Source organism: Hyaena hyaena, unplaced genomic scaffold (genome assembly GCF_003009895.1).
Source record: "Hyaena hyaena isolate Hyena2069 unplaced genomic scaffold, ASM300989v1 scaffold_37, whole genome shotgun sequence".
NCBI classification, from domain to species: Eukaryota; Metazoa; Chordata; class Mammalia; order Carnivora; family Hyaenidae; genus Hyaena; species Hyaena hyaena.
This window is the reverse complement of record NW_024080669.1, coordinates 1,514,731-1,536,624: the sequence shown is the minus strand read 5'-3', so window position 1 is coordinate 1,536,624 and position 21,894 is coordinate 1,514,731. Positions and strand designations below refer to the sequence as shown.

Sequence of the window (21,894 nt, the reverse complement as noted above, 5' to 3'; positions counted from 1 at the left end):
AAGAGCCTAAATGTCCATCAACTGACAAATGGATAAAGAAGACGTGGCTTATATATACAATGGAATACTACTTGGCAATGAGAAAGAATGAAATCTTGCCATTTGCAATAACGTGGATGGAGCTGGAAGGTATTATGCTAAGTGAAATAAGTCGGTCAGAGAAAGACAGATACTATATGTTTTCAGTCATATGTGGATCCTGAGAAACTTAACAGAGGACCATGGGGAAGGGGAAGGGGAAAAAATAAGTTACAGAGAGGGAGGGAGGCAAACCATAAGAGACTCTTAAGTACTAAGAACAAACTGAGGTTGATGGAGGGTGGGGGGGAGGGGAAGGAGGGTGATGGGTATGGAGGAGGGCACTTGTTGAGCTGACCACTGGGTGTTGTATGGAAACCAATTTGACAAATTATATTTTTAAAAAAAGTTTTAAAAAAATAGCGTCAGTGGGGGAAGGAGGGAAAAAATTTAGTGATGGCCAGGGGTTGGGGGTGCGGAGAGAGGGAAGGGATGGAACACAGGAATTTTTAGGGGAATTAAAATATTGCAGATAACCCTTAATGGTATATGGAGATATCCATATCCATATATATATATATATATATATATATATATATGGCATCATAGATTTGGTATATTGTATATTTAGATCTTTTTGGTTAAACTTTTGTCAATATTATTACTATTATTTTTAAATGTTTATTTACTTTTGAGAGAGAGAGGGAAGTGGGAAGGGGCAGAGGAAGAGAGAAAGAATCCCAAGAAGGCTCCACGCTGTCAGCACAGAACCCGAGGCAGAGCTTGAACTCCGAGAACTGTGAGATCATGACCTGAGCCGAAATCAAGAGTTGGACACTTAATGAACTGAGTCCCCCAGGCGCCTCGAATATATTTGTTTAACAGCATTGAGCCTGTGTACCCATCATGTGTCCCAGAGAGGCAGTAAGGTGAAATGTGATGTGTGTTTTTCCTAGATGTTTTATCTTTGGGCAGAATCACAAAACATTGTATATAAAATCTTTTTATCGTTCCCGAGAATGCGATCATGATCAGCACAATTGAGGCCAGGTCTAGAAACAAGTTAAACTATGCGCCCTACAGGGAACATGGCACAAAACATGCTTCTGGAACCTGGTTCCTCTTTACCTTTACTAACCATGTCAGTCCAATCACCACTGACTTGCCCTCAGCAGTCTTTTAAATCAATGCCGAAAATTACGAGGGGCTTTTTTCAGCCCTCCCCTTCTGTTAAAACGGAGCTACAACCAGTTAAATACGCATGCATGTTTCATCTAGATTTACATATATACACATTAAAAAATCTGAGTTGATATTACAAATGTTCCTCAGCCATTGCATTCGTTTCCGAGTACTTCTGGGGCCACAAATTGGAACAAGAAGGAAAGCAGGAGAATTTGACTAGTTAATTAACGTATTTCTTTTCTTACCTAAGCATTTCAACTGCTGGAATCCTCTCCCATATAAAAATTCAGGAGTTTTCTTGGTGGCTTTTGGACACAGTTACCTCAGAGATGCAGGGAAGGGCTTCTCTGGGCCCAAATGGGGTTATTAACAGAGCTGATGTTTAGGGTTATGAGTTCTGGTGTGTCAATGCCAAGCCCTGGATCCTGATGGACCAAGGAAAACAGTTTTTGCTGTTTGTGATTTGCGAGGCCCTTAGGTGGTGCTGGGAGGAAACAGGGTGTAGGGGGCAGAAGGAAAACAAACCTATGAATGTACCTTTTTCTATAGTTTGGACTTTGGAACACTGTAAAGGGTTTGTATAAAGCAACAGCAAAATTCGATCAAAAAGGAAAAAAAAATCCAACTCTAAACTAAGACCCCTGAACTGGACATTCATGGTTTTCCCCCATCTCTAAAATCCCCTTTTATTATCTCAGCCAGCATCTCTCACCTAGTGAAACAAAAGCCCTGCGGTTAGTGCAGCAGGAAGCCCCTTGGGGACAGGTGGCTGAGGACTGTAGCTCACCCCATTACAACTTCCGTCCTAAAATTCTACAAGGATACATAGCGCGTCTAGGCATTAAGTTTTCTTAAGATCTGTCTGATTTTCTTTTCAATCACTGCAACTCACGCTAGCAAGCAATTTGAACTTCCTCCTTAATGTTAGTTGGTGTCAGATCTTACTGCCAACGCTCTCCAGTCTCCTTTCTCCAGCTTCCAAACACATGATAAGCCCCGCTTTGGCAACTGTGGGTTTGAACCCGTTCTTATCTGAAACACAGTCTCCAAGGAAAAAGGAACATTATCAAGTTAGGAAGGGATACCACTTGACTCCAAACCAAACCATCATTTCCATGGTTACTGCAAGGGGAGTGGTTTAAAGTCTCCCAGCACGAGGAAGTGCCTTTGCTTCTCCAAGGGGGTGTCAGCCCAGCACTTCTTTAAAATGATTTTTTTTTTAGTTTATTTTTTTAATTATTGAGAGAGAGAGAGAGCAGGGAGGGGCAGAGAGAGAGGGAGAGAGAATCTCAGGCAGGTTCTGCATTGCCAGCGCAGAGCCCAGTGTGGGGCTGGAACCTGCAAACTATGAGATCATGACCTGAGCTGAAATCAAGAGTCGAAGTCTTAACCAAAGCCCAGCACTTCTTTAATATTTTTAATGTTTAGTTTTGAGAGAGACAGAGTTCGATCAAGGGAGAGGCAGAGATAGAGGGAGACACAGAATCCAAAGTGACTCCAGGCTCTGAGCTGTCAGCACAGAGCCAACACAGGGCTCAAACCCACGAACTGCAGATCTTGACCTGAACCAAAGTCAGACACTTAACCGGCTGAGCCACCCAGGCGCCCCTGAAGCCCAGCACTTCTTTTGCTTTGTGTTCACACGGTAATTTTCGGTTGTTTCTAGCTGAAGAACGGAGAGCATTTTGTAATATAGCAATTCATTTGTCACACGAATTTGGGCCACACGTAACCTCTGCCTGCCCACAGCTGGGTTGCCAGCTGAGTCATTTGAAGTGGCTTTGGCGAGTCTCAAGTCGCTCAGAGGGGAGGCTTTGGTCCCAAACGAATGGAAATACTGTTTTAGAGGATCCTGCCAATTCCAAGAAGGTCTTTCTTGGTGTGGAAAGCTAGCTGGTTAATTGCACACAGTGTAGGCACAGGAAGTTTTCTGAGTTTGAATTTGGACATGTTGAGTTTGAAGTACCATTGTGATAATCAGGTACTGACTATGTCCAGGAAGCGCTTGGAACCTAAACTTTGCAAGCGAGATTCGGGCTGAAGGCACAGAATTGGAAATCATCATGTAGAGAGGAGGGTCCATGAAAGAATGGAGGAAGTGGTCACTGGTATCAAGTGCTGCAAAAATTTAGATTAGGAACACAATAGTGTTCACCGAACAAGGAAGATTTCTGAAGAGAACAGGTTACAGGTGGGGAGATCAAATATCTTGAAGGGGAAGTGGGTATATTCTCCAAGATTTGAAATTGGGGGAAAATGCACAGTTGGACAATAAAAACATCCATAACAATAACCACAACAGACCATGATCTGAGCAGGAGGCTAAAACAAATCTTTATTTGTTCTCCCTTTTTTAGGGAGGTTAGCATTTTGTGGGGGTAGAGACAGACTATTCTGTAAAATCAAATAAAAAAATAGGAAGTTGGAATCTGATGGCTAGAGAAAGGGAGGGGAAATCCCAAGAGGAAGAGGAAGGGAAAAACATGCCTCAGGGAAATCATTAAGGTGGGGCCTGACAGGTGTGAGAGAGAGGCTGGTGCAAAACCAGTGGAGTTTTAGAAAACACAGTTCCTGCATTGCAGGGTAATCTGCAGTAACCCTGTGGGGACCCCACGTCTCAGTGAAGGCTTGCTGTACACCTCAGCTTTCTGTTAGTTGTGCTTTGGGGAATGAGGGATTCAGGTCGTGTTTGGGGTTGAGTGGGTGAATGGGGACAAACACTTTCAGGAGTCCAGGTCAGAATGGAGATGAAGCATTAAAGAAGCAGGAAATTAAAGCAATGGTGACCAGGGGAAGGGTAAGACCCCCAGGTATCCTTGGCGTTAATAGAGAACATCAGGTTTGGTTTCCCAATGTATTTGGGGTGGGGGTCTCAAATATATTTTGAATATTAAAGGAAAGGATAACTTGTTAAGGAACCTGGAGCCGCGCAGGTGTAGATATCTAACTAGAATGTTCAAGTAAGCAAATTAACAGGGGCTAGTGTAGGAAGGTGAGCTGTTTCTTGTCTGTGGCCTCCTTTTCATAAAGACAATGAGGTAGTCTAAAGATGCCGAGAAAAGCTGATGGCGCCAGAGGAAACCGTTTGGAATAGCATTTGGGAATGCCCTGTCACCATCTGTTGGACGGCTTGAGAGCAGGCACCCCTTTAAACATTTTTTGTATTCCCAGTGTATTTGCAGGCACTCAATAAATGATAGACTAAACGAATGAATGAACAGAGGAGGACGAGGCGGCGAGTCTGAGGAGGATGTGGAGGCGGTAAAATCCCAGAGTCCGGCTCAGAGGCAGTAACCATCAACCGCACCGAAAACGTTCACGATCTGACCGATCTGACCGAGGGCCAGGAGCAAGCACGGTTCCCGTTATTTGGCCCAGTCCAAAAAGCCTGCTCCGTTAAGGGGCGGGACTAGGAGGAGGGCATATGCCACTTCTGCCCGTCAGCTGACCAATCACTGCCTCAAGGGGGCGGGACTTGAATCTGTCTCCGCCCTTTCCTCTGGAAAGTAAATACGTTCGGGCCCCGTTCAAACAGACCAATGAATGCTCGATGTTTCCTGCCGTTGCTCCTCAAGGTTGGTCGGAGTTCGTCGTCCCGCCCTCCTGGTCACACTTTTTGCCCCACCCTTTCGCACACAAGATGGCGGCGCCCAGCGGAATAGAGGCCGCGTTTGGGATTTGCTGAAGCTGACTCCCTTTCTCACTAGTCCTTTGGACGCAAAGAGCCGCGAGCCCCGAGGACGGGGGCCGGGCGGGGACAAGGGTACCTGCGTAGCTGGACCGCGAGCCCGCGCCCAGCCTGCGCCTCCCCCACCCGGCCCCGGCCCGGTCCCATCTGTTCCCGGTCTCCTCTCGGTCTGACCCACTGCCCGCCCGTGGTTCGCCACCACCAGGCCTCCAAAGCTGAGATATCTCCTCCAGCCCGGGCTCACCTCCACTTTAGAGATGTTTGGCCTCTTCTCTTCCAAACGGGCCGCATTCAAAACCGGGACTCCTGGACCGGCACCTAGTCCCCTTTCCCTCCACTGAGACTCCACTTCGCTCTAACCCACACCTTCCTCTGATTCTTGATTCTCCCTGGCGTGGAGACTGCTCATTTCCCTCCCAAATTAATCTCTGACGCCCTCAAATATTGTCAACCTTGACACGCTCCTCAGCCGGGAGTCAGACTTCCTTTTGGATTAACCTCCACAGACCTATCATGGAGGCTGTGTACCTGATAGTGAATGGGGTGGGCCTTGTCCTGGACCTGCTGACCTTGGTGTTGGATCTCAACTTCCTGCTGGTGTCCTCCCTCCTGGCTTCTCTGGCCTGGCTGCTGGCCTTCATCTACAACCTGCCACACACGGTACTGACTAGTCTTCTGCACTTGGGCCGCGGAGTCCTGCTTTCGCTGCTGGCCTTGGTGGAAGCCTTGGTCCGGTTCACCTTTGGGGGCTTGCAGGCCTTGTGTACGCTGCTGTACAGCTGCTGCTCTGGCCTGGAGAGCTTAAAGCTCCTGGGGCACCTGGCCTCTCACGGGGCACTGAGGAGCCGGGAGATACTGCACCGGGGTGTCCTCAATGTGGTCTCCAGTGGCCATGCCTTGCTGCGCCAGGCCTGTGATATCTGTGCCATTGCCATGAGCCTGGTGGCCTACGTGATCAACAGTCTGGTCAACATCTGCCTTATTGGCACTCAGAACCTTTTCTCCCTGATGCTGGCCCTGTGGGATGCAGTGATGGGGCCCCTGTGGAGGATGACAGACGTTGTAGCTGCCTTCCTAGCCCACATTTCCAGCAGTGCTGTGGCCATGGCCATCCTCCTCTGGACCCCCTGCCAGCTAGCGCTGGAGCTCCTAGCGTCGGCTGCCCGCCTCCTGGCCAGCTTTGTGCTTGTCAATGTCACCGGCCTGGTGCTGCTGGCTTGTGTGCTGGCAGTGATGGTGACCGTGTTGCACCCGGACCTCACTCTGAGACTGGCCACCCGGGCACTCAGTCAGCTCCACGCCCGGCCGTCTTACCACCGGCTCCGAGAAGATGTTGTGCGGCTCTCTCGCCTCGCACTGGACTTGGAGGCCTGGCGCCGAGTCTGGAGCCGCAGCCTGCAGCTGGCGACCTGGCCAAGCCGAGGAGGGGCCCCCGGGGCCCCTCAGGGTGGCCCCAGGAGGGTGCCCTCAGCCAGGACCTGGCGACAGGACACCCTTCCTGAAACCAGGCCCAGATCAGAGGCAGAAGAGGAGGAGGTCAGGATGGTCAGGGTGACAGCTGCCCGCGGCCGGGAGAGGCTCAACGAAGAGGAGCCTGTAGCCGGGCAGGACCCGTGGAAGCTGCTCAAGGAGCAAGAGGAGCGGAAGAAGTGTGTCATTTGCCAGGACCAGAGCAAGACGGTGCTGCTTCTGCCCTGTCGGCACCTCTGCCTGTGCCAGGCTTGCACTGAGATCCTGATGCGCCACCCCGTCTACCACCGCAACTGCCCACTCTGCCGCCGGGGCATTCTGCAGACCCTCAACGTCTACCTCTGAAGACTCCTTCCATGTCTGCCCACCCTTCCGTGCTCCACGAAGCCACCTGTGCTAGGACAGCTTTAACACCTGACCTCTCGATTTCTGGTCTGAATCCCCTCCCACCCCCACGGCTGTCATGCCAAACCTCTAAGCCATTCGTCCAGGACATTGAGATAGGATGCTCTGGAAGACTGTGAGCCGGGTGGGGCAGGGTCACAGCTTTTCCTTACCCAGTGGGTCTCTGTGATGCCGGAGGTGGTGAGTGTATCACTATGCAAGGCCCCGAGGCTGCTGTGGACTCCCCTCCAGGTCGCCAGGGCCCATCCAGATGCCAGCCTCTGGGGCTCCCCCTCTGTGTTTCTGGTGTTCCTGTTGGGGGTTTGCAGGTCCCCTCCCCAGACCTTCCCCATTTCCTCCCCAGCTTCAGCCACAGCAAAGCAGTCATTTGGGTATTTTGGCAATGCAGGGGCCTTGGAATGATCTTGAACCTTTGCTTTCAGCCAGAACACCTGTGTCCTGGTAGGCCTTGGGGATAGTATCTTTCAGGTGCCCTTAGAGCTACCACTTCTGAGTGTCTTGATCTTATGAGGCCCCCTCCCAACCTGATAGGATCAAGGATCCTAACAGCTAGGGTCAAGAGTTTACTCCTTGGAAGGTGGGTGTCTGCACCTGGCTTTGGGACCACATGCCCTCTGGCACCCCAGCTCCACTGGGAGCCTCAGGAGGGATAACCAGATTTCTACTACCCTTTCCACTCCCCACATCACAAAGAACATTGGCGTTCCCCTTCTGTTTGTCTCTCCCCGGCCCTGGGAGGGCAGACTGTGCACATTTCACTAGGGTCCAAATATGGAAGGGGCCAGCCCAGGGGCACGCAGCTCCCTGCTGGGTCTGTCTGGCCCAGTTTCTAGTGAATAAAGTTCTTTTGACAGCTCTGACCGCCTCTGTGTGCATCCTTACAGGGGTGAGCAGTTGGTCAGGCTGACTGATGCTGTGGCAGGGTCCTTTGGTCCTGTTGGAGTCACTGTGGTCTGGGGAGGACCTGGTTGAGGGAAGAGATCAGATAGGATGTGAGTACTGTGCCTTGGGGAGGGCCCATGCCAACTGTGGCCGAATTAGCTTTCACTACCTCCTATTTGTGCCCTCTCACACACCTGGCTTTTGGAAAGCCCTCTCCATCTTTTCTATTTTTGCCAGAATGAAACCTTAGTACAGAGGAATTGTGAATGGCTTCCCAGCCTCTCTGGTGCCACTCTTCCCAGGAGGGAATTTGGGGTTCTTGCTGCCTGGAGTCCAGTCTACCCTCTGGTCCCTGGAGGAGCTGGCCCTTGACTTTGTGTCTCTTGGGCTGTGAGGCCTCCTGGTGGAGAGCTGGGAGCTGAAATCCAGGACCTGAGCCCAATCCCCTCATTATATCTGCCCTCACATGACCAGCAAGGAGGGGGGGGGAACTCCCCCACAATTGTATGTTAAATCTAGGCGCATAATGCCAGGGGCAGCCTTCTGGAAGCCGTTTTGGGTGGTTGGGGGGTGGGGTGGAGAGGAAGAAAGGGTAGGTCAGGAAGAAACTGAGAAGAGGCCCCTCTGCATTCTTGGGGGTTGAGAGGCTGACTTGATTGTGGGTCTGGCAAGCCCTGGTTTGTTAGTCATTGGATTGGGGGTGGGGCTGGGGCTGGCTTCTGAAGGTCAGAGGAGGGGAACCTTGAAGGGGCTTTGTGGCTAGCCTCAGACTTAGTGGCGCGGCCCACCCAGGCTATGCTCAGCATGGTGGAGCAGTTTCCCACAGGCATCTTGGAGTTGGGAGGCCTAGGGAGAGCTTTCTCCCTCCTTCCCCCAACCCTAGGGGAGCTGAGCGTGGGGAGGCTTGTCTCCTTCCAGTCTCTGTTTAATGTGAGGATAAACATTTTATGAGAGAAGATAAACTTCCAGAGCTGGGAGCAAAGGACCCCCTTTTCCTGCACCCCCATCCGGAATTACATTGGCAGACCTCAATACGCCCATCCTCCCCCCAACCATCCTAGCAGGCATGAGCTCTAGCTACCCAGGGTCATGGCTGTATTCTGGGGCTGGAGCGCCCTCTTGTGGTCAACTCAGAAATTACTTATCTAGCCTCCCAGGAACGCACCACTTCCCTGGAACGGGGGGGACAGAAATAGCGGGCCAGTCATCTAGACACCAGGCAAGCAGCCAGAGCAGACACAAATGCAAACCCCGGGCTCCTTTTTTGTTGACGAGGGCAGGGGTGTGTGTGGTGAAGGTAGCCCCCGCCGCGTTCATAGGACATCTTTGAGTTAGGAAAACGTGGTCAGAGCCCCATGCTAGAAGGCCACCCTCCGCAGCCAGGCACTCCTTTTCACATCCCACACTGCTTAGGGGCAGCTCTATGGAGCGGCTTCTCCTTCAGCTGGGTCTGCATCCTGTATCTCATGCCCCACGGCTCATCCAGCCCAAGAGCCCTTCCTTCCGCTACCCTCCCTCTCCCCCTCACCATCCTCAGATTCAGGGCATCCCCACCACTTAAAGAAGAAAGGCTGAGTCAGTAGGAGGTTTTTTTTTTTTTTTTTTTTTTGGGGGGGGGGTGATTTATTGAATGATCTCTGAAAAAAGGGCCCAGGAGTAGAAGGGATAGGGAGCACCCAGAGGAAGAGGACACCCCAGCTCCGGGGTCCTGGGCCAGAGCAACTGGGCGGCCCACACCTGCCAACAGAGAGTGCGCCTTTGGTTTTGGGCAGAAATCCAGCCACTGCCCACATTGCCAGCGCTGATCTCAGACAGCCTCTGTCCCCGTTCTCTGCCAGCAGCAGGACGGAGTCATTCACAACATCCCAAGGCGGGGGGGCCAGCCCTCCGGGATCTGCGGCTGTCAGAGTCACACCCTCCTCCCCTAGGAGTGAGAGAGCGTTGGCTCACTTTCCAGGGGGCATCAGGCGAAGACAGGGGAATTGTGCCAGTCAGAATACACCAGAAATCCCGAGAAGGTGCTGTCTGTCTTGATGCTGGCATAGATGCCAATGTAATCACCCACGCCTACCTGCACCCACACCTGGTCCTCTGGCTCCAGCCTCACCATGGCGCCCCCGGAGAGCGAGGCAGGCTTGGGCCACCCCCCAAAAAACTGGAAGAAAGAGGCGATGGACTCGCCATTCTTGACCAGATCGAACTGCAGGCTAGCCCGGTAGACGGTGGCATGGACCGCGAAATAGTAGACCCCGGGCACCTGGCAGGTGAACTTGCCGGTGGTGGCGTCGTAATGTCCCTGCTCGTTCACCAGCACGCGGTCGAAGGGTAGGGGCGCGTCCGATGGCGGAGGCACGCGGCTCTCTGAGCGCTTGGCGCTGAAGGCGGAGCGCGGAGGTACCGAGCACTCGCCCGCTGGGCCGGTCGCCCCCGCAGGTCCCGCCTCTCCTCGCGGCCCGGGCTCCCCCCGGGGCCCCGGCAGTCCTGCGGGGTGCGGGGAGCGGTTAGGGCGAGAGTGGCGGCGGCGGCCGCCCGCAGCGGGGTGCGCGGAGGGCGACGCTGAGCACCCACCCTCCCCACCCTCTCTGGGGCCCCTGCCGCCGCTTCCCCGGCGAGGGCCGCCCCGCCGCCAGTGCCCCGGGCCCCGCTGCCCGAAGGGCCGGGGCGGACCCGAGCGGCCGGCCGCAGAGGGTCCCTGGAGCCGTGTGCTGCGGCCCGCAGAGTCACCCTCTCGGCGGACGCCTCGCTCCCGGAGCCCGGTGGCGCCCCCTGACGGGACCCCGAGCCCCTGCCCTCGGCCCGGCGAGCGCGGACCGCCCCGCGGACGGCGACCCAGCGGCCTTCTTACCCGGACTCCCGCCCTCGCCTTTCTCTCCCGGAGCCCCGGGCGCGCCGTCTCGCCCGTCGCGGCCGTCGCGGCCGGGCAGGCCCTGGCTGCCGTGGTGGCCCGGCGTGCCGGGAAGGCCGGGGTGCCCGGGACACAGGCTGGGGATCTTGTTGTCGTCCAGCGGGGGCGAGCCGGCCGCCAGGCCCAGGAGCAGCACGGCGACGAGCGGCCTCATGGCGGTGGCACGGGGACTCCGGCCGCCGGGGTCCTCTCGCAGTCTGTGGGTCAGGCGGGACGGGAGTCGGGACCCAGAATCGGGACCCAGAATCCCACTCGGCGCGCCCGAGCGGGTCCCCACCCCACTGCCATGGGCCCGAGGCTGGGCGGCCCCGGGGGGACGACGGAGGGTCGCCCCAGAGCCGAGGAGGCGAGAGCACCGGGGAGGGGGGGCGGGGAGGGCCAGGAGGGCGGGTCGCCCCCGTCCCACGCCCCCGCCGGCGCCCAGTCTTTCCCCCAGCCCCCTCCCGTCCCCACTCCCCCTCCTGCCCTCCGCCAGACTCACCCCCTCCCGGCTCCCGGGGCCTCCTTCTGGGCGCTCATTTCTCCGGACCCTCCCGCGGATCCCTGTCCCGTCCCTGCGCTTCTCTCCTGCCCTCGGCGGCCCCCTGGTCCCGGGTCGCTCCCTGCCGGCTCCGCTCTGCTCCTCCCAGACTCCAAGAGGAAACCAGTTGTTCAAGGGCCAAGAACTCCGGGCCGGGAAATAGCAGGGAAATAACTCGTGGTGTCGCCCGGCCGCAGGCCAAGGTTTGGGGGAGAAAGGAGGGGGAGAGAGTCTTAGCTGGGCACAGAGAGGCAGAGCTGTGGGAGACAGACACCCAGGACATCCACCGCTCCAAGGAGCCGGAAGAAGAGGTGATGGGGACCAAGGACCAGACTAGACCAGGAGAAATAAAAGCTGAGGACCGAGGGTGGAGAATTCTAGAGGCAGACAGACAACTGGATTCCCAGGGACTCAGAACAGGGCTTGCCACAGTCCCTAGGCACTCAATACATTTTTGTTGAATGAATGAAAAAAGTCAGAAGGCAGGTGATGGAGAACCTGGAAAAGGAGGTGGAGAGAGGAAGGTAGAAGATAGGAAATGGGGGTCAGAGGCTTGTGTGGGAAGCAGTCCTCACTGTCAATGGCACGGTGTGGAGCTGGGGCAAGTAATGGGACAGGGAAGCTTCCATCAGCCCCGCTGGGGACTCCTCTTCCCCTCCCTGGGAGGCTCCAGAGAGGATGGGCAGAGTCCCCTGCCTGCCCGCCCTGATGGGCAAAGGTGGGTGGGCAGAGGGCAGGGGCCGGCTTCAGGGTCAGGGCTGGGCACAAGCCTCCAGGCCAGTGGCCTCAGGCAGCCTGTTGCAGTTGAAAGGCCAGGGGGTACCCAGTAGAGCCAGGCCAGGCTGGCACTGGCGCTCTGCTTCCTGGCACACAGAGCGGCAAGGGGCAAGCACGCTGCCTGTGGGGGTGCAGTGGGGTACCAGCAGCCCACAGATGAGCCTCCGGAAATTCTGGTAGCAGGGCAGACTCGTCAGGCTCTGTGGAAGGAGATCAGCGCTCAGGCACCATGCCCCCGAGGCTCCCTCCACTTCCTGGGGCTCCCTCCTCAACTCTGCCCAGAGCACCTTGTAACTTCTGAGGACCTCCACCACCTCCTCCTGGGTGGCCATGCCCACCCAGATGTTAGGGAAGGCCGTGGTGTTGTAGCTCAGACCGATGCACATCTCCACCTTGACGGGCTCACAGGCTAGCTCTGTAGGGGTGGGAAGGAACGGTCACTGTGGGGATACACTGGCTGGTGGCCCTAGGGCAAGTCACCTCATCACTCTCTCTGGGTCAGATGGGTGTGTGGGAATCAAAGGCGATAACGTGGAGAGATGTTTTGCACACGTTGCCAGTGCCTATGATCCTGGACAGCCTGTCCAAACACCATTTGGAAGCCCTGGGCACCATGCAGGTGTCCCTTCAATCTCAGGGAGCATGGGGTGCTGACATCAGCAAGGACTGCTGGGCATCCAGAAGGAACTAACTCCCTGCTCTCACCTCCATCTTTTTTTTTTTTTTTTTTAAGTAGGCTCCACACCTAACATGGGACTTGAACTCATGGCCGTGGGATCACGAGTCACATGCTCTACTGAGTCAGCCAGTGGCCCTCGCCTTCATCTCTGAGGTGGGCTGTGGAGAGGAGCTCTTTTTGTGACAAGGCGGGGCTGGTTCTTTTCTTTTCTAAATGTATTCTTTTATTTTGAGAGAGAGAGAGAGAGGGAGTGGGAGGGGGAGAGAGAGAGAGAGAGAGAGAAAATCTCAAGCAGGATCCACACCAGCAGCACGGAGGGAGCCCAACACGGGGCTCGAACCCACGAACCGCAAGATCACGACCCAAGCAGAAACCACGATTGGGTGCTCAACTGACTGAGCCACCCAGGCACCCCAAGGCTGGGCTGGTTCTTGAAGCCCCACCCACTAACTCCCTGATTCCCATTTCCCTTGAGGGTGACGTTAAGTACCACAGGCACCACCGGATGAGAGTCCCTCCGGGACTCTGTGGAGTGGCCCCTGAGTCAGGATGGGGAACCTACCATCAGGGAGGACAGGGGTGGGCCGTTATGAAGTGTGCTCTGAATGGGCACCCAGCTGGCTCCGACCCGCCAGGCCCCGCCCACGGTGCTCACGGGGCCCCGCCCACTGGGCCAGGCTTCTCACCAGGGGGTGGGAACAAGGGGCTGCTGCAGTTGCGGTCGCTGCTATCTGTGCAGTCTCTCCATGTGTCACACATCCACTGCAGACCCTTACACCCTCCGTCGCGGCAGGAGAACTCTCCGGGCCCACAGGGATCTGGAGGCAGAGGGCGCATGGCAGTGCCCTGGCACTTGCCTGTGGCCCCCACACTGCCTTCACGGTGTCCTGACCAAGGTCCAGAGCCCTTCCTCGTTCGCCCGGAGGCACCCCGTACCGCCCACCCACACCCACCTTGGGGCACCTACTTTCGGTGGCATTGAGGGCCCGGTAGGTGGCAGAGAAGCCCCCACTGCTGATGCCACGGTCGGTCCTAAAGAGCACCACCAGCTGGCTGTGCGAGGAGACGAGGCGAGGCGGTGGCTCAGCTCCACAGAACCTGCCCAAGGCGGAGAGCAGACCTGGGCAGGGGGCCCTTGGCCGACCCGGGGTGTATTCCCACGGGCCTCACTCTGACTGGTGCTCTGGGCGATGCCAGAGGGGATGGGACACAAGGTCGTTGACTCATGGAGCTTAAGGCCTGAGAAGAAGACACACATATGGAGTAGACAAAGAATTAAGCAAACTGCTTGAACTCCAGCCAGTTGGAGATGGGAAAAACCAGTGAGGGTTTGAAGGGGAAGTGGGGGCAGGAGAGCCGGGAAGGGAGGGCACTGGGAAACGACCTTCTGCAGAAGGGCGATGTGGAGCAAAGGCTTTGGGCTGAGCCAGAACAAGCCTTTTCCTAGGGCGACAGTGAAGAGACGTCTGGCTGAGAGCGGGAGGAAGGACGGAGTTTATCCGGGGCTCCCGCTCTGCTGCTACCTGCCCAGGAGGCCCAGGGCCCCCGAGTTGCTGGTCTCATACACGGCCACGTAGTCCAGCTTGCACGCGTCCTGAGCGTCTAGGCTGAAGTTGTGGAACTGCAATTCCATGCCATGTCCCGCGGGCACCGAGATGTGCCACGTGCAAAGCTGGGGGAGGGCACGGAGGGAGTGGTTCAAGGGTTCCTTCTCTCATCCCAGTCTGGACATCCAGGGTGAGTTCTAGAAGGGCTTCCTCCCTGCTGCAGGCTGGGTAGGGTGCAGGTGGGTGTGGCCCACCTAACTCTTATCTTCGGTGGCAGAAGGGCCCTTTAACTTGTCTGCTCTGAGAGATAAGTTTACTTGATCTCTGGACACCTAGGAAGCACTAAGTACACTTCCCTTTCTGCCTGTTTGAGCTCTGACCTTCCCAAGAACATGGCAGCGTCTCCTGTGCCATTCCCAGTCACACTAACCCCGGGGGCCCAGGTGTGCCCGTGTGTGCCACACCGCCCTCCCCAAGGGGTGCTGGCTTACCTGTTGGTGAGGGTACCTCTGCAGGTAACTGGGAGCAGAGAAAGCGCCCTGGAGCCCAGTCAGATTCCCCCCACACCCTGCGGACAGGAGGAGGGGCTTGCGAGTTTGCCAGGGTCTCGTGCCTTCGCCCAGTAGGGCCGGAAGGGACCTCACAGGGGAGAGTTTTTGGCCAGGCCCGTGAGGAAGCAAGTTCTGGGCCAGAAGAATGTCCTGGCAAGTTTGGGGCTGGGCCAGAGCTGGGGAGCTCAGGCTGAACCTGGAGCAGATGCCGGAAGAGAGTCCCCGCCCTGCGCCTGGAGGGGTCCGTACCCAAGAGCTTGGCGCCACAGTGGGCTTCATCCCTGCCATCAGCACAGTTAGCGAAACCGTCACACACTGAGTCAGGTAGCAGGCAGACGAGCTGGTCACAGGGGAACTCATCATGAGCACAGCTCCCTGGGGAGGGGCGTCTGGATTCAGAACCCCCTCCCCCTCCCCGACTCTCCACCCCTTTTGCCAGTGCTGGAGGGGAGGGGAGACCCTTGAGAGGCAGCGGGAGACACGGTGGGAAAACACTCACCATTCCCGGGGGACACAGCCTGGTACCAGGCCTGGAAACCAGATCCTTCCACACTGCTGTCGGAGACGAAGGCCACCCGGAGGCGGCTGGCGTTGGTGTTGAGTGTGGGGGGAGGCACCCTCCCACACACTCTGCAAGAAGCCAGGCTGGGTGTGTTGGAGGCTCAGAGCCCAGGGCCAGCCAGACCGGGGGCTGCCTGGGCCCTGTGGTTCTCTTTCTTCAAGCCCTGCACTGGTGATGATGGGGTCAAAAAGGGCCCTTTCATTTCCCGGGGAGCTCTGACCTTCCTGACCTGCACATCCATCCTTGTGGCATTTATTCATGGGCACGATAGGTGGGGGCTCTGTTTGACAGAGAGCGGAGGCGACCTTCCCGAGGTCATAAAGCAGGCGGGGGGCAGAGCTGGGTCCAGAGGTCAGGTCTCGCCGTTTCCTCCCATCCCAGCCTCTCACATTGCCGCTCCCTGGTTCTGCCCTCTAGACAGTGCACAGGGCAAGGGTGAGATCTCCTGGGGTGAGATCTCTTGGGGTGAGATCTCCTGGGAGCAGGGAGACCCACCTGAGGAGGGGGCCTTCAGGCTCAGGGGAGATTTCTAAGCGATCGAAAAGACAGGAGGCCACTCTTTCCATGCTGAGCGCTTCGATCTTGAGCTGTATTGCGTGGCCTGCGGCCACCTGGATATACCACACGCAGTGGGCGTTAGGTGGGTAAGGGTCTGGGTAGTTGGGGCTGCTGAAGAAGCCCCTTGGGCCAGGGAGGAGGCCCCCACAGGCTGTGGAGATGAAGGTTAGAGTTCAGAGCTCAAAAGGAGAGACCCTTTTATTTCTAAGCTTCCTCTTCCTGCCTCCGCCCCCCCCTTCCTCCTGCCATCTTGGGCTCTTTTCCAGGAAGATCTGCCCTGGGTACTCACAGGGCTGGGGTGAGGGGCTCATGCCAGCCTCCTTCAGCTGTCCTTTAGGGTTCTCTGTTGCTGGAGAGGTGGTGGGAATGGTGGTGGTGGTGGTGGGGTGGATGGGGGTGGGGGTAGTGAAGCCTTGGGTTGGCAGTAGATGATAGGAGGCCCCGGGCAGGGGTGTAGCCTGCAGCTCTGGAGGGAAGAAGGTGGGGGAGTGGGATTCAGAGGAGCTGGTTCCCTAGGGGTGATGAATAGAGTGGTGCACGGAATCTCATTCAAGAGTCGTTTCTCCCAAGCAGGGCCGGGTACTCACGAGCTAGAATGATGGCCACCAGAAGCCCGAGCAGCAGCAGCAGGAGGCTGGCCAGGAGGAGGACACAGAGCCAGGAGAAGTGACAGTCTGGCTGCAGCCCTTGGGGCCGCCGACCTGTGGGTGTGCAGGGTGGGATTTTGAGAGCCCCTAGGGCTCTCAACTCCTGGGCCTGTTCCCCCCTTCATTCCCCCCCCCGAGATGGTTACCATGCCAGGGAGCGGGGATGCTGCGGCTGGCATTCTCCTGGAAGCCCGGTGGGGGGGGCCCTGATTCAGGCTCAAAAGCAGGATTGCAGAACTCAGTCTGAAAGGGAAAGACTTGAGGGCCGAGGGTCAGCGGGAGCACTGCCTGGCTGGCATGTCCCCTGGGCACGGCCAGCCCTAGGCAGGGGTCTGGGTCTTGGGAGAGGGGTCCTATGTGATCCTTACCTTGCTCAGCTCTGTCGCCTCCTCACAGAGGATGATATCTGAGCATTCCTTCATGGCTCAAGGCTCTGCATGGCTTCCCTGGAGTCCCCGTGATAGCTCAAGACCGCCAAGGGCCCACTCCCTGATCCGAAACTATCAAGGGGGCAGCCTCTGCCGCCTTGGGGGAAGGGATGCCAGACTAGACGGACTCTCAGACGACCCTTGGCAGACCGGTTCAGGCTGCTGGCTACTCCGTCTCTGTGTGAGGGAAGGACACAGCCAGAAGGAATTCGCAAAGGCATGAAATGGTCCCTTAATCCAACTCAGCTGAGGATGCTAAGGTCAAGAGCTTGGCTCAGGGCAGCAGTCCTTAAAGGCACAGGCAGTGGTGGAGGAACCTAGGTGGTCGGTGGGGGTGTGACCAGGGGAACTGGACACCCCACTTTCATAACCTCACCCAAAGTACTGTGTGAGCTGGGGTGTGCAAGGTGGAAATGGGGAGGAGGTCAGTGCAGGCATAAGGGAGACTTGGAAGCTAGGTGTAAAAGGCTGGCAGCTTTAGAGCCTTTGAGTCCTAAGGTTTCTGGATAAAACCTGCTGCCCTTCCATCTGGGGTCACGGGCATTTGGCCAAGCCTGGGTCTTTGGAAGGTCCCTGTTAAAGTACCTGTGTGACCAGGACAAGGAGATAAGCCAGTAGAGGAAACGTGTCGTACACACGGGCTTCTCCTATCTGTGCTGATGTGATTAGGGGAGCTTCAGGGGCTGGCTGCTTCCTCCCAGGGCCCTTCAGCCTGCAGAGAAAGGGCAGAGGAGAAGACGAAAGAGGAGGCAAGTCCTCGGACAGGGGCAGGCCCTCAGCTAGGCGGTGGAGTCTGGCGGTCGGTGCCGTCCGCTGCTGCGGGATAGAAAACCCACACTCTGCAACCTGAACTACTTCATGCCTCTTCCTCCGTGACGACAGTCTCTTGGAAAAACCCAGCCTGGCCCCAGCTGTCCTCCGGGAGAGAGGAAAGGGCTTGCTAACCGGATTTGTGTTAGCCATGCTCTGGCTGAGTCGGGCAGGGCAGGAAAGGGGGGAGGGGGGCGGGCAGCATAATGACATTTCTGCCTACCATTTGCAGGGCATTATGTAGTAGACCCTGGGCAGGAGATCTTCCTCGTTTCCCTCCTCAGGTCTCGTGACTAGCATAACCATTTCACAGATGATGGCATCAAGGCTCCGAGGCTCGAGTTCTCTAGGACACACCTCTTTCACCCTGCCCTGGGACATGTTGGTGACAGAGGGGAACAAAGCGAGAAACTCAGAGCGAAGGGATGACAGAGACATATTTTGTGTTCCTAAGGCAGCTGTCGTCATCCTCGGGGGGGGGCTCCTTCACCACCAGGTTCTTCTCCAGTCATCCCCTGGGGGCCCTTGGGCTGCTTTTGTATAGGGGCATAAGCCTTTCTTTCTTGGACCCTTGGATGGGGACTGCTTTTTTTTTAAATTAACTACTTAATTATTATTATTTTAATGTTTTATTTATTTCTGAGAGAGAGATAGGGACAGCACGAGCAGGGGAGGGTCAGAGAGAGAGAGGGAGACACAGAATCCGAAGACAGGCTCCAGGCTCTGAGCTAGCTGTCAGCACAGAGCCCGACACGGGGCTGGAACCCATGAACCGTGAGATCATGACCTGAGTCGAAGTCTGCCGCTCAACCGACTGAGCCACCCAGGTGCCCCGGGACTGCTTTTAGAGAGTCTGAGAGGTCAGAAGTATTTCCACAGTAACACTAAGACCTTATTTGTTTTTTCGTCTGTGAGCACAGGGTACAGTTTTCCAGAGGCTGTGTGGGAAGGTTCTCTCTGGCTTTGCTGATGCCCGCAGCCATCCTCTGGGCACGGGAAATGTGGAGTGGTGCTCAGGTGGGTTCTAGCTCCCTTGGGCTTCTGCTTGTATTCCTGAAAGCATATCTTCCTGAACACGCCCCCCCCCCCCCCCCCCCCCCCCCCCCCCCCCCCCCCCCCCCCCCCCCGCCTCCACACACAATTCTCTCGCCTTGGCTCTCTGTGGTTCTTCTGCCATCAGGAAGGGCGAGGCCAGTCCCAGGTTGGCTGTAACACTCTGGGACTCCGGCTCTCCAGCGTTCTCTCCTGCTCTTTCTCTAGCTCACACTCCCGCTCCGGCTAGACCAGCCTCTTCGTTGTCCCTGGAACATGCTGCGTCCGGGCTCTTCCTTTCATCTGGGATGCCTTATTTTTCCTTGTGCCCGGGGCCGGCGCCAGAGGTGTGCGTTTAGGACCTGACTTCTCCTCCTCCACCCAAATCTGCCAAGTTTACTCCTCCTCTCCTTGTTCACTGCCACCCCTGGCCTTGACCCTCATCCCGAAGCAGCGCAATCCCAGCCAACCTTCCGCTATGTCCAAGGGGCAGGCCGTGCTGCATATTAGGAAATCAGAAATGCTCATCCCTTGGATTTGGGGTGCCCATACTGTAGCTCTACTTCACTAAATCTGCTTGATTTGGACAAGGCTGAACTTCCTCGGCATTCCTGAGCCTTTATGGTTTGTTGTTTGGAGGGGAAAAGGCGGCATAGGCATCCTGGGAGGCGAGGGGAGCCGGACGCTGGCTGAGCATCACCCACTAAGAGAACACGAATGGAGTGTTGATGGTACAGTCCTGGAAGTGAGGGTTTGTGTGTGGGAAATGTACAGTTGAGTACCTAGTATGTTCCAGATACTCACAACCCTGAGTAGGTATTGTGGCGTTCAGATTATGGAGGAAACTGAGGCTCAGAGAGATTAAGTAATTTGTTTGTGCTGTAAACACTAGTCCCTTTCTGCTGCCTCCAGCCCCCCCTGCCCTCCCGCCTCCTGCTGTGCTGCTTGTTTCTGCCTATAGAGTGATGGAGGGGGGCCCCGGAGGTGCCCGGCCCAGACCCTGCTGGGGCCCATGTAGGTGACAGATTGTGCTGGGTTTGCTCTTGGATGTGTGTGGATGTATAGAGTCAGGGAGCTTCCTTGCTACCCCGTCGTTCAGCTCAGTTCCTAGAGGATACAAGGTTGGAAAATTTGCTGCATGAAGTCCTGCAAAAGTTGTCAGTTACCCAAAAGGCAGAGTACTCAGATGGAAAGGGGACTGTCTGCCTCTGCCACTGACAAACCAGGGACTTGAGCAAGCCTTGTCTAGTGCTTGTGTCCTTGCTGGCAAAATGAGAACGTGGACAAGGTGACCTCTGTGGTCCTGATGCTTTACAGAAGTATTTTCTGAGCACTGGTCAGAAATCTAGAGTAACTCAATATGCTGGAATCAGGGAGCCAGAGGCATGTAAGCAGCCTAACTTGGGATGCTGAGGCACGTACTTAGACAAGAAGTGACTTGGAAAGAGGGCACTTGGGCCTTAACGCAGAGGACGCACAAGGCCCAGAAAGAGGGAGGTTCTTGCTCAAGGTCATACAAGAGCAGGGGCTGGGGGAGCACCCCCCCTCCCCAGGGAGAGGCCACTGGAACGCAAGCAAAGAATGGGAGAAGAAATCCCAGTTGCTAGGAGGCAAAGCTGGTGGATAAAGGAAAGCGGGGGACAGATTGTGTTTGGGATTCGAGGAGCATTGGGATCTGTTGCCACGGGAATAAGAATGCGCCACAGGTTAAGTACAGAAGGGGGAGCTGGGAGCCAGGGTGGAGTGGGCTGAGGCCCGGCCCTCCACGCTGCCTGTCGTCGTCCGCTCCCCTGTGGAAGACTGCAGAGACAGCGAGGTGGCTTCCATGTCCAGTGAACTGGTTGAGAGGTACAGCAGGTTACATTGATTCGGCGCTCACCCATTCACTTCACTAGAAGCCTGTTTCTACTTTGAAGAGCATCCCGTTGACCTGTGGTTTGGGCAAATCACCTGCATTTAAAACCTTAGCCTGGGTCGGGCCACTTCTAGGCATGCCAGGGAGAAACCCCAGGCTTTGAGTCTGTTTTTCCAACTCTTGGAAAATGCCCTGAAGAAATGCTCCCAGCCTGGTCTCCTCTCATGTTAGGAGTTTGACAACAAGCACTGTAGTCTCAGCAAAGATGAGATAGGCCTTGAGTTTTCAGTGTCTGCAGCAGGGAGGCAGTTAGGAAAACATCCGATGAAACACTCTCAAGTTCAGCTGGCGGAGGCTTCAGCTTCCAGAGTTCTAAAACCAGTGGCAGAAAGGGAAAGATCTAAATTGTACTAAGAGTTAAAAGATAAAACCAAAGGAGGGGCGCCTGGGTGGCTCAATTGGTTGAGAGTCCGACTTTAGCTCAGGTCATGATCTTGCGCACCGTGAGTTTGAGCCCTGTGTCGGGCTCTGTGCTGACAGCTCAGAGACTGGTGCCTGCTTCAGATTCTGTGTCTCCTCCTCTCTCTGCCCCTCCCCTGCTCATGCTCGGTCTCTTGATAATAAACACATAAAAAAAAAAAAAAAACAAACCCAACCCCAAAAAAGCCCCCAGAGGACACAGTCTCCGAGTGTCCCAAAGAGGCACTCTCTTTAAAGGGTTAAATCTGTTTTTTTTTTTAAATCTTTTATTTATTTCTAGGAGAGAGACAGAGAGAGACAGCGTGAGCAGGGGAGGGTCAGAGAGAGAGGGAGTCACAGACTCTGAAACAGGCTCCAGGCTCTGAGCTGGCAGTCAGCACAGAGCCCGACACGGGGCTCGAACCCGCGAACCGCGAGATCATGACCTAAAGCGAAAGTCGGACGCTCAACCGACTAAGCCACCCAGGCGCCCCTAAATCTGTTTTTTAACTCTTGATAAAAAGCACTTTGGAGAACAAAACCTTTAACATAAAAAAGCAGCTGTTTCTAGGTATTAATAGGCCAACAAGGGTCAAGGCTTCATTCCTCCACATTCAGGTGCGGCCACTGTTACACCAGCCTCTGCTGGAGAGACCAGTGGTGGCTCATCCTAGGTCCGCACAGGCGCCCAAGTGTCAACAGAACCGCAGGTGCCCACGCCAGCAGTTAAATGGCAGACGGTGGAAATGTCTAGTAAATGTGCTAATTTTCTTCGGTGTGAAGACGATGTTGAGGTTCCGTGGGAGAACACCCTTGCTCTCAGGAGACGCTGTCGATGTATTTAGAGGTGGTGAGGACACCCCACTGCTACGTGTTTGGCTCCCGAGAACAAAGTATATGGAAACAAGCGCGGCAA

General features: G+C 55.8%; 3 protein-coding genes across 3 annotated transcripts; 1 reads left to right on the top strand and 2 right to left on the bottom strand.

Moving 5' to 3' along the window:
- The first annotated feature begins 4,845 nt into the window (after positions 1-4,845).
- RNF26 (ring finger protein 26) lies at positions 4,846-6,787 on the top strand. The gene has a single exon (XM_039229408.1). The coding sequence runs from the start codon at positions 5,405-5,407 to the stop codon at positions 6,704-6,706; it is 1,302 nt and encodes a 433-aa protein (XP_039085339.1). The 5' UTR covers positions 4,846-5,404; the 3' UTR covers positions 6,707-6,787.
- Positions 6,788-9,256: 2,469 nt separating this feature from the next.
- C1QTNF5 (C1q and TNF related 5) lies at positions 9,257-11,504 on the bottom strand. Its single transcript, XM_039229274.1, has 3 exons — positions 11,035-11,504; positions 10,494-10,750; positions 9,257-10,129 (listed from the first exon to the last, which is right to left on the bottom strand). The coding sequence occupies exons 1-3, from the start codon at positions 11,070-11,072 to the stop codon at positions 9,612-9,614; spliced, it is 813 nt and encodes a 270-aa protein (XP_039085205.1). The 5' UTR covers positions 11,073-11,504; the 3' UTR covers positions 9,257-9,611.
- A 321-nt stretch (positions 11,505-11,825) lies between these two features.
- On the bottom strand, positions 11,826-16,816 carry LOC120230043 (membrane frizzled-related protein). Its single transcript, XM_039229416.1, has 13 exons — positions 16,763-16,816; positions 16,541-16,637; positions 16,335-16,448; positions 16,037-16,213; positions 15,685-15,898; positions 15,127-15,257; positions 14,877-15,002; positions 14,568-14,644; positions 14,053-14,201; positions 13,497-13,627; positions 13,216-13,347; positions 12,138-12,265; positions 11,826-12,050 (listed from the first exon to the last, which is right to left on the bottom strand). Exons 1-13 carry the CDS (start codon positions 16,814-16,816, stop codon positions 11,826-11,828), a joined length of 1,755 nt encoding a protein of 584 aa, XP_039085347.1.
- Between the last annotated feature and the right edge of the window lie 5,078 nt (positions 16,817-21,894).

Coding starts and splice junctions, on each gene's coding strand:
- RNF26 (XM_039229408.1), top strand. CDS start 5,405: ATGGAGGCTGTGTACCTGATAGTGAATGGGGTGGGCCTTGTCCTGGAC.
- LOC120230043 (XM_039229416.1), bottom strand. CDS start 16,816: ATGAAGGAATGCTCAGATATCATCCTCTGTGAGGAGGCGACAGAGCTG. Junction 16,214..16,334: donor GGTGGCCATCATTCTAGCTC/GTGAGTACCCGG, acceptor TCTTCCCTCCAG/AGCTGCAGGCTACACCCCTG. Junction 15,003..15,126: donor GGCTGTGTCCCCCGGGAATG/GTGAGTGTTTTC, acceptor GCCCCTCCCCAG/GGAGCTGTGCTCATGATGAG.
- C1QTNF5 (XM_039229274.1), bottom strand. CDS start 11,072: ATGAGCGCCCAGAAGGAGGCCCCGGGAGCCGGGAGGGG. Junction 10,751..11,034: donor GCCCCGGGAGCCGGGAGGGG/GTGAGTCTGGCG, acceptor CCTGACCCACAG/ACTGCGAGAGGACCCCGGCG. Junction 10,130..10,493: donor AGGCGAGGGCGGGAGTCCGG/GTAAGAAGGCCG, acceptor CGCACCCCGCAG/GACTGCCGGGGCCCCGGGGG.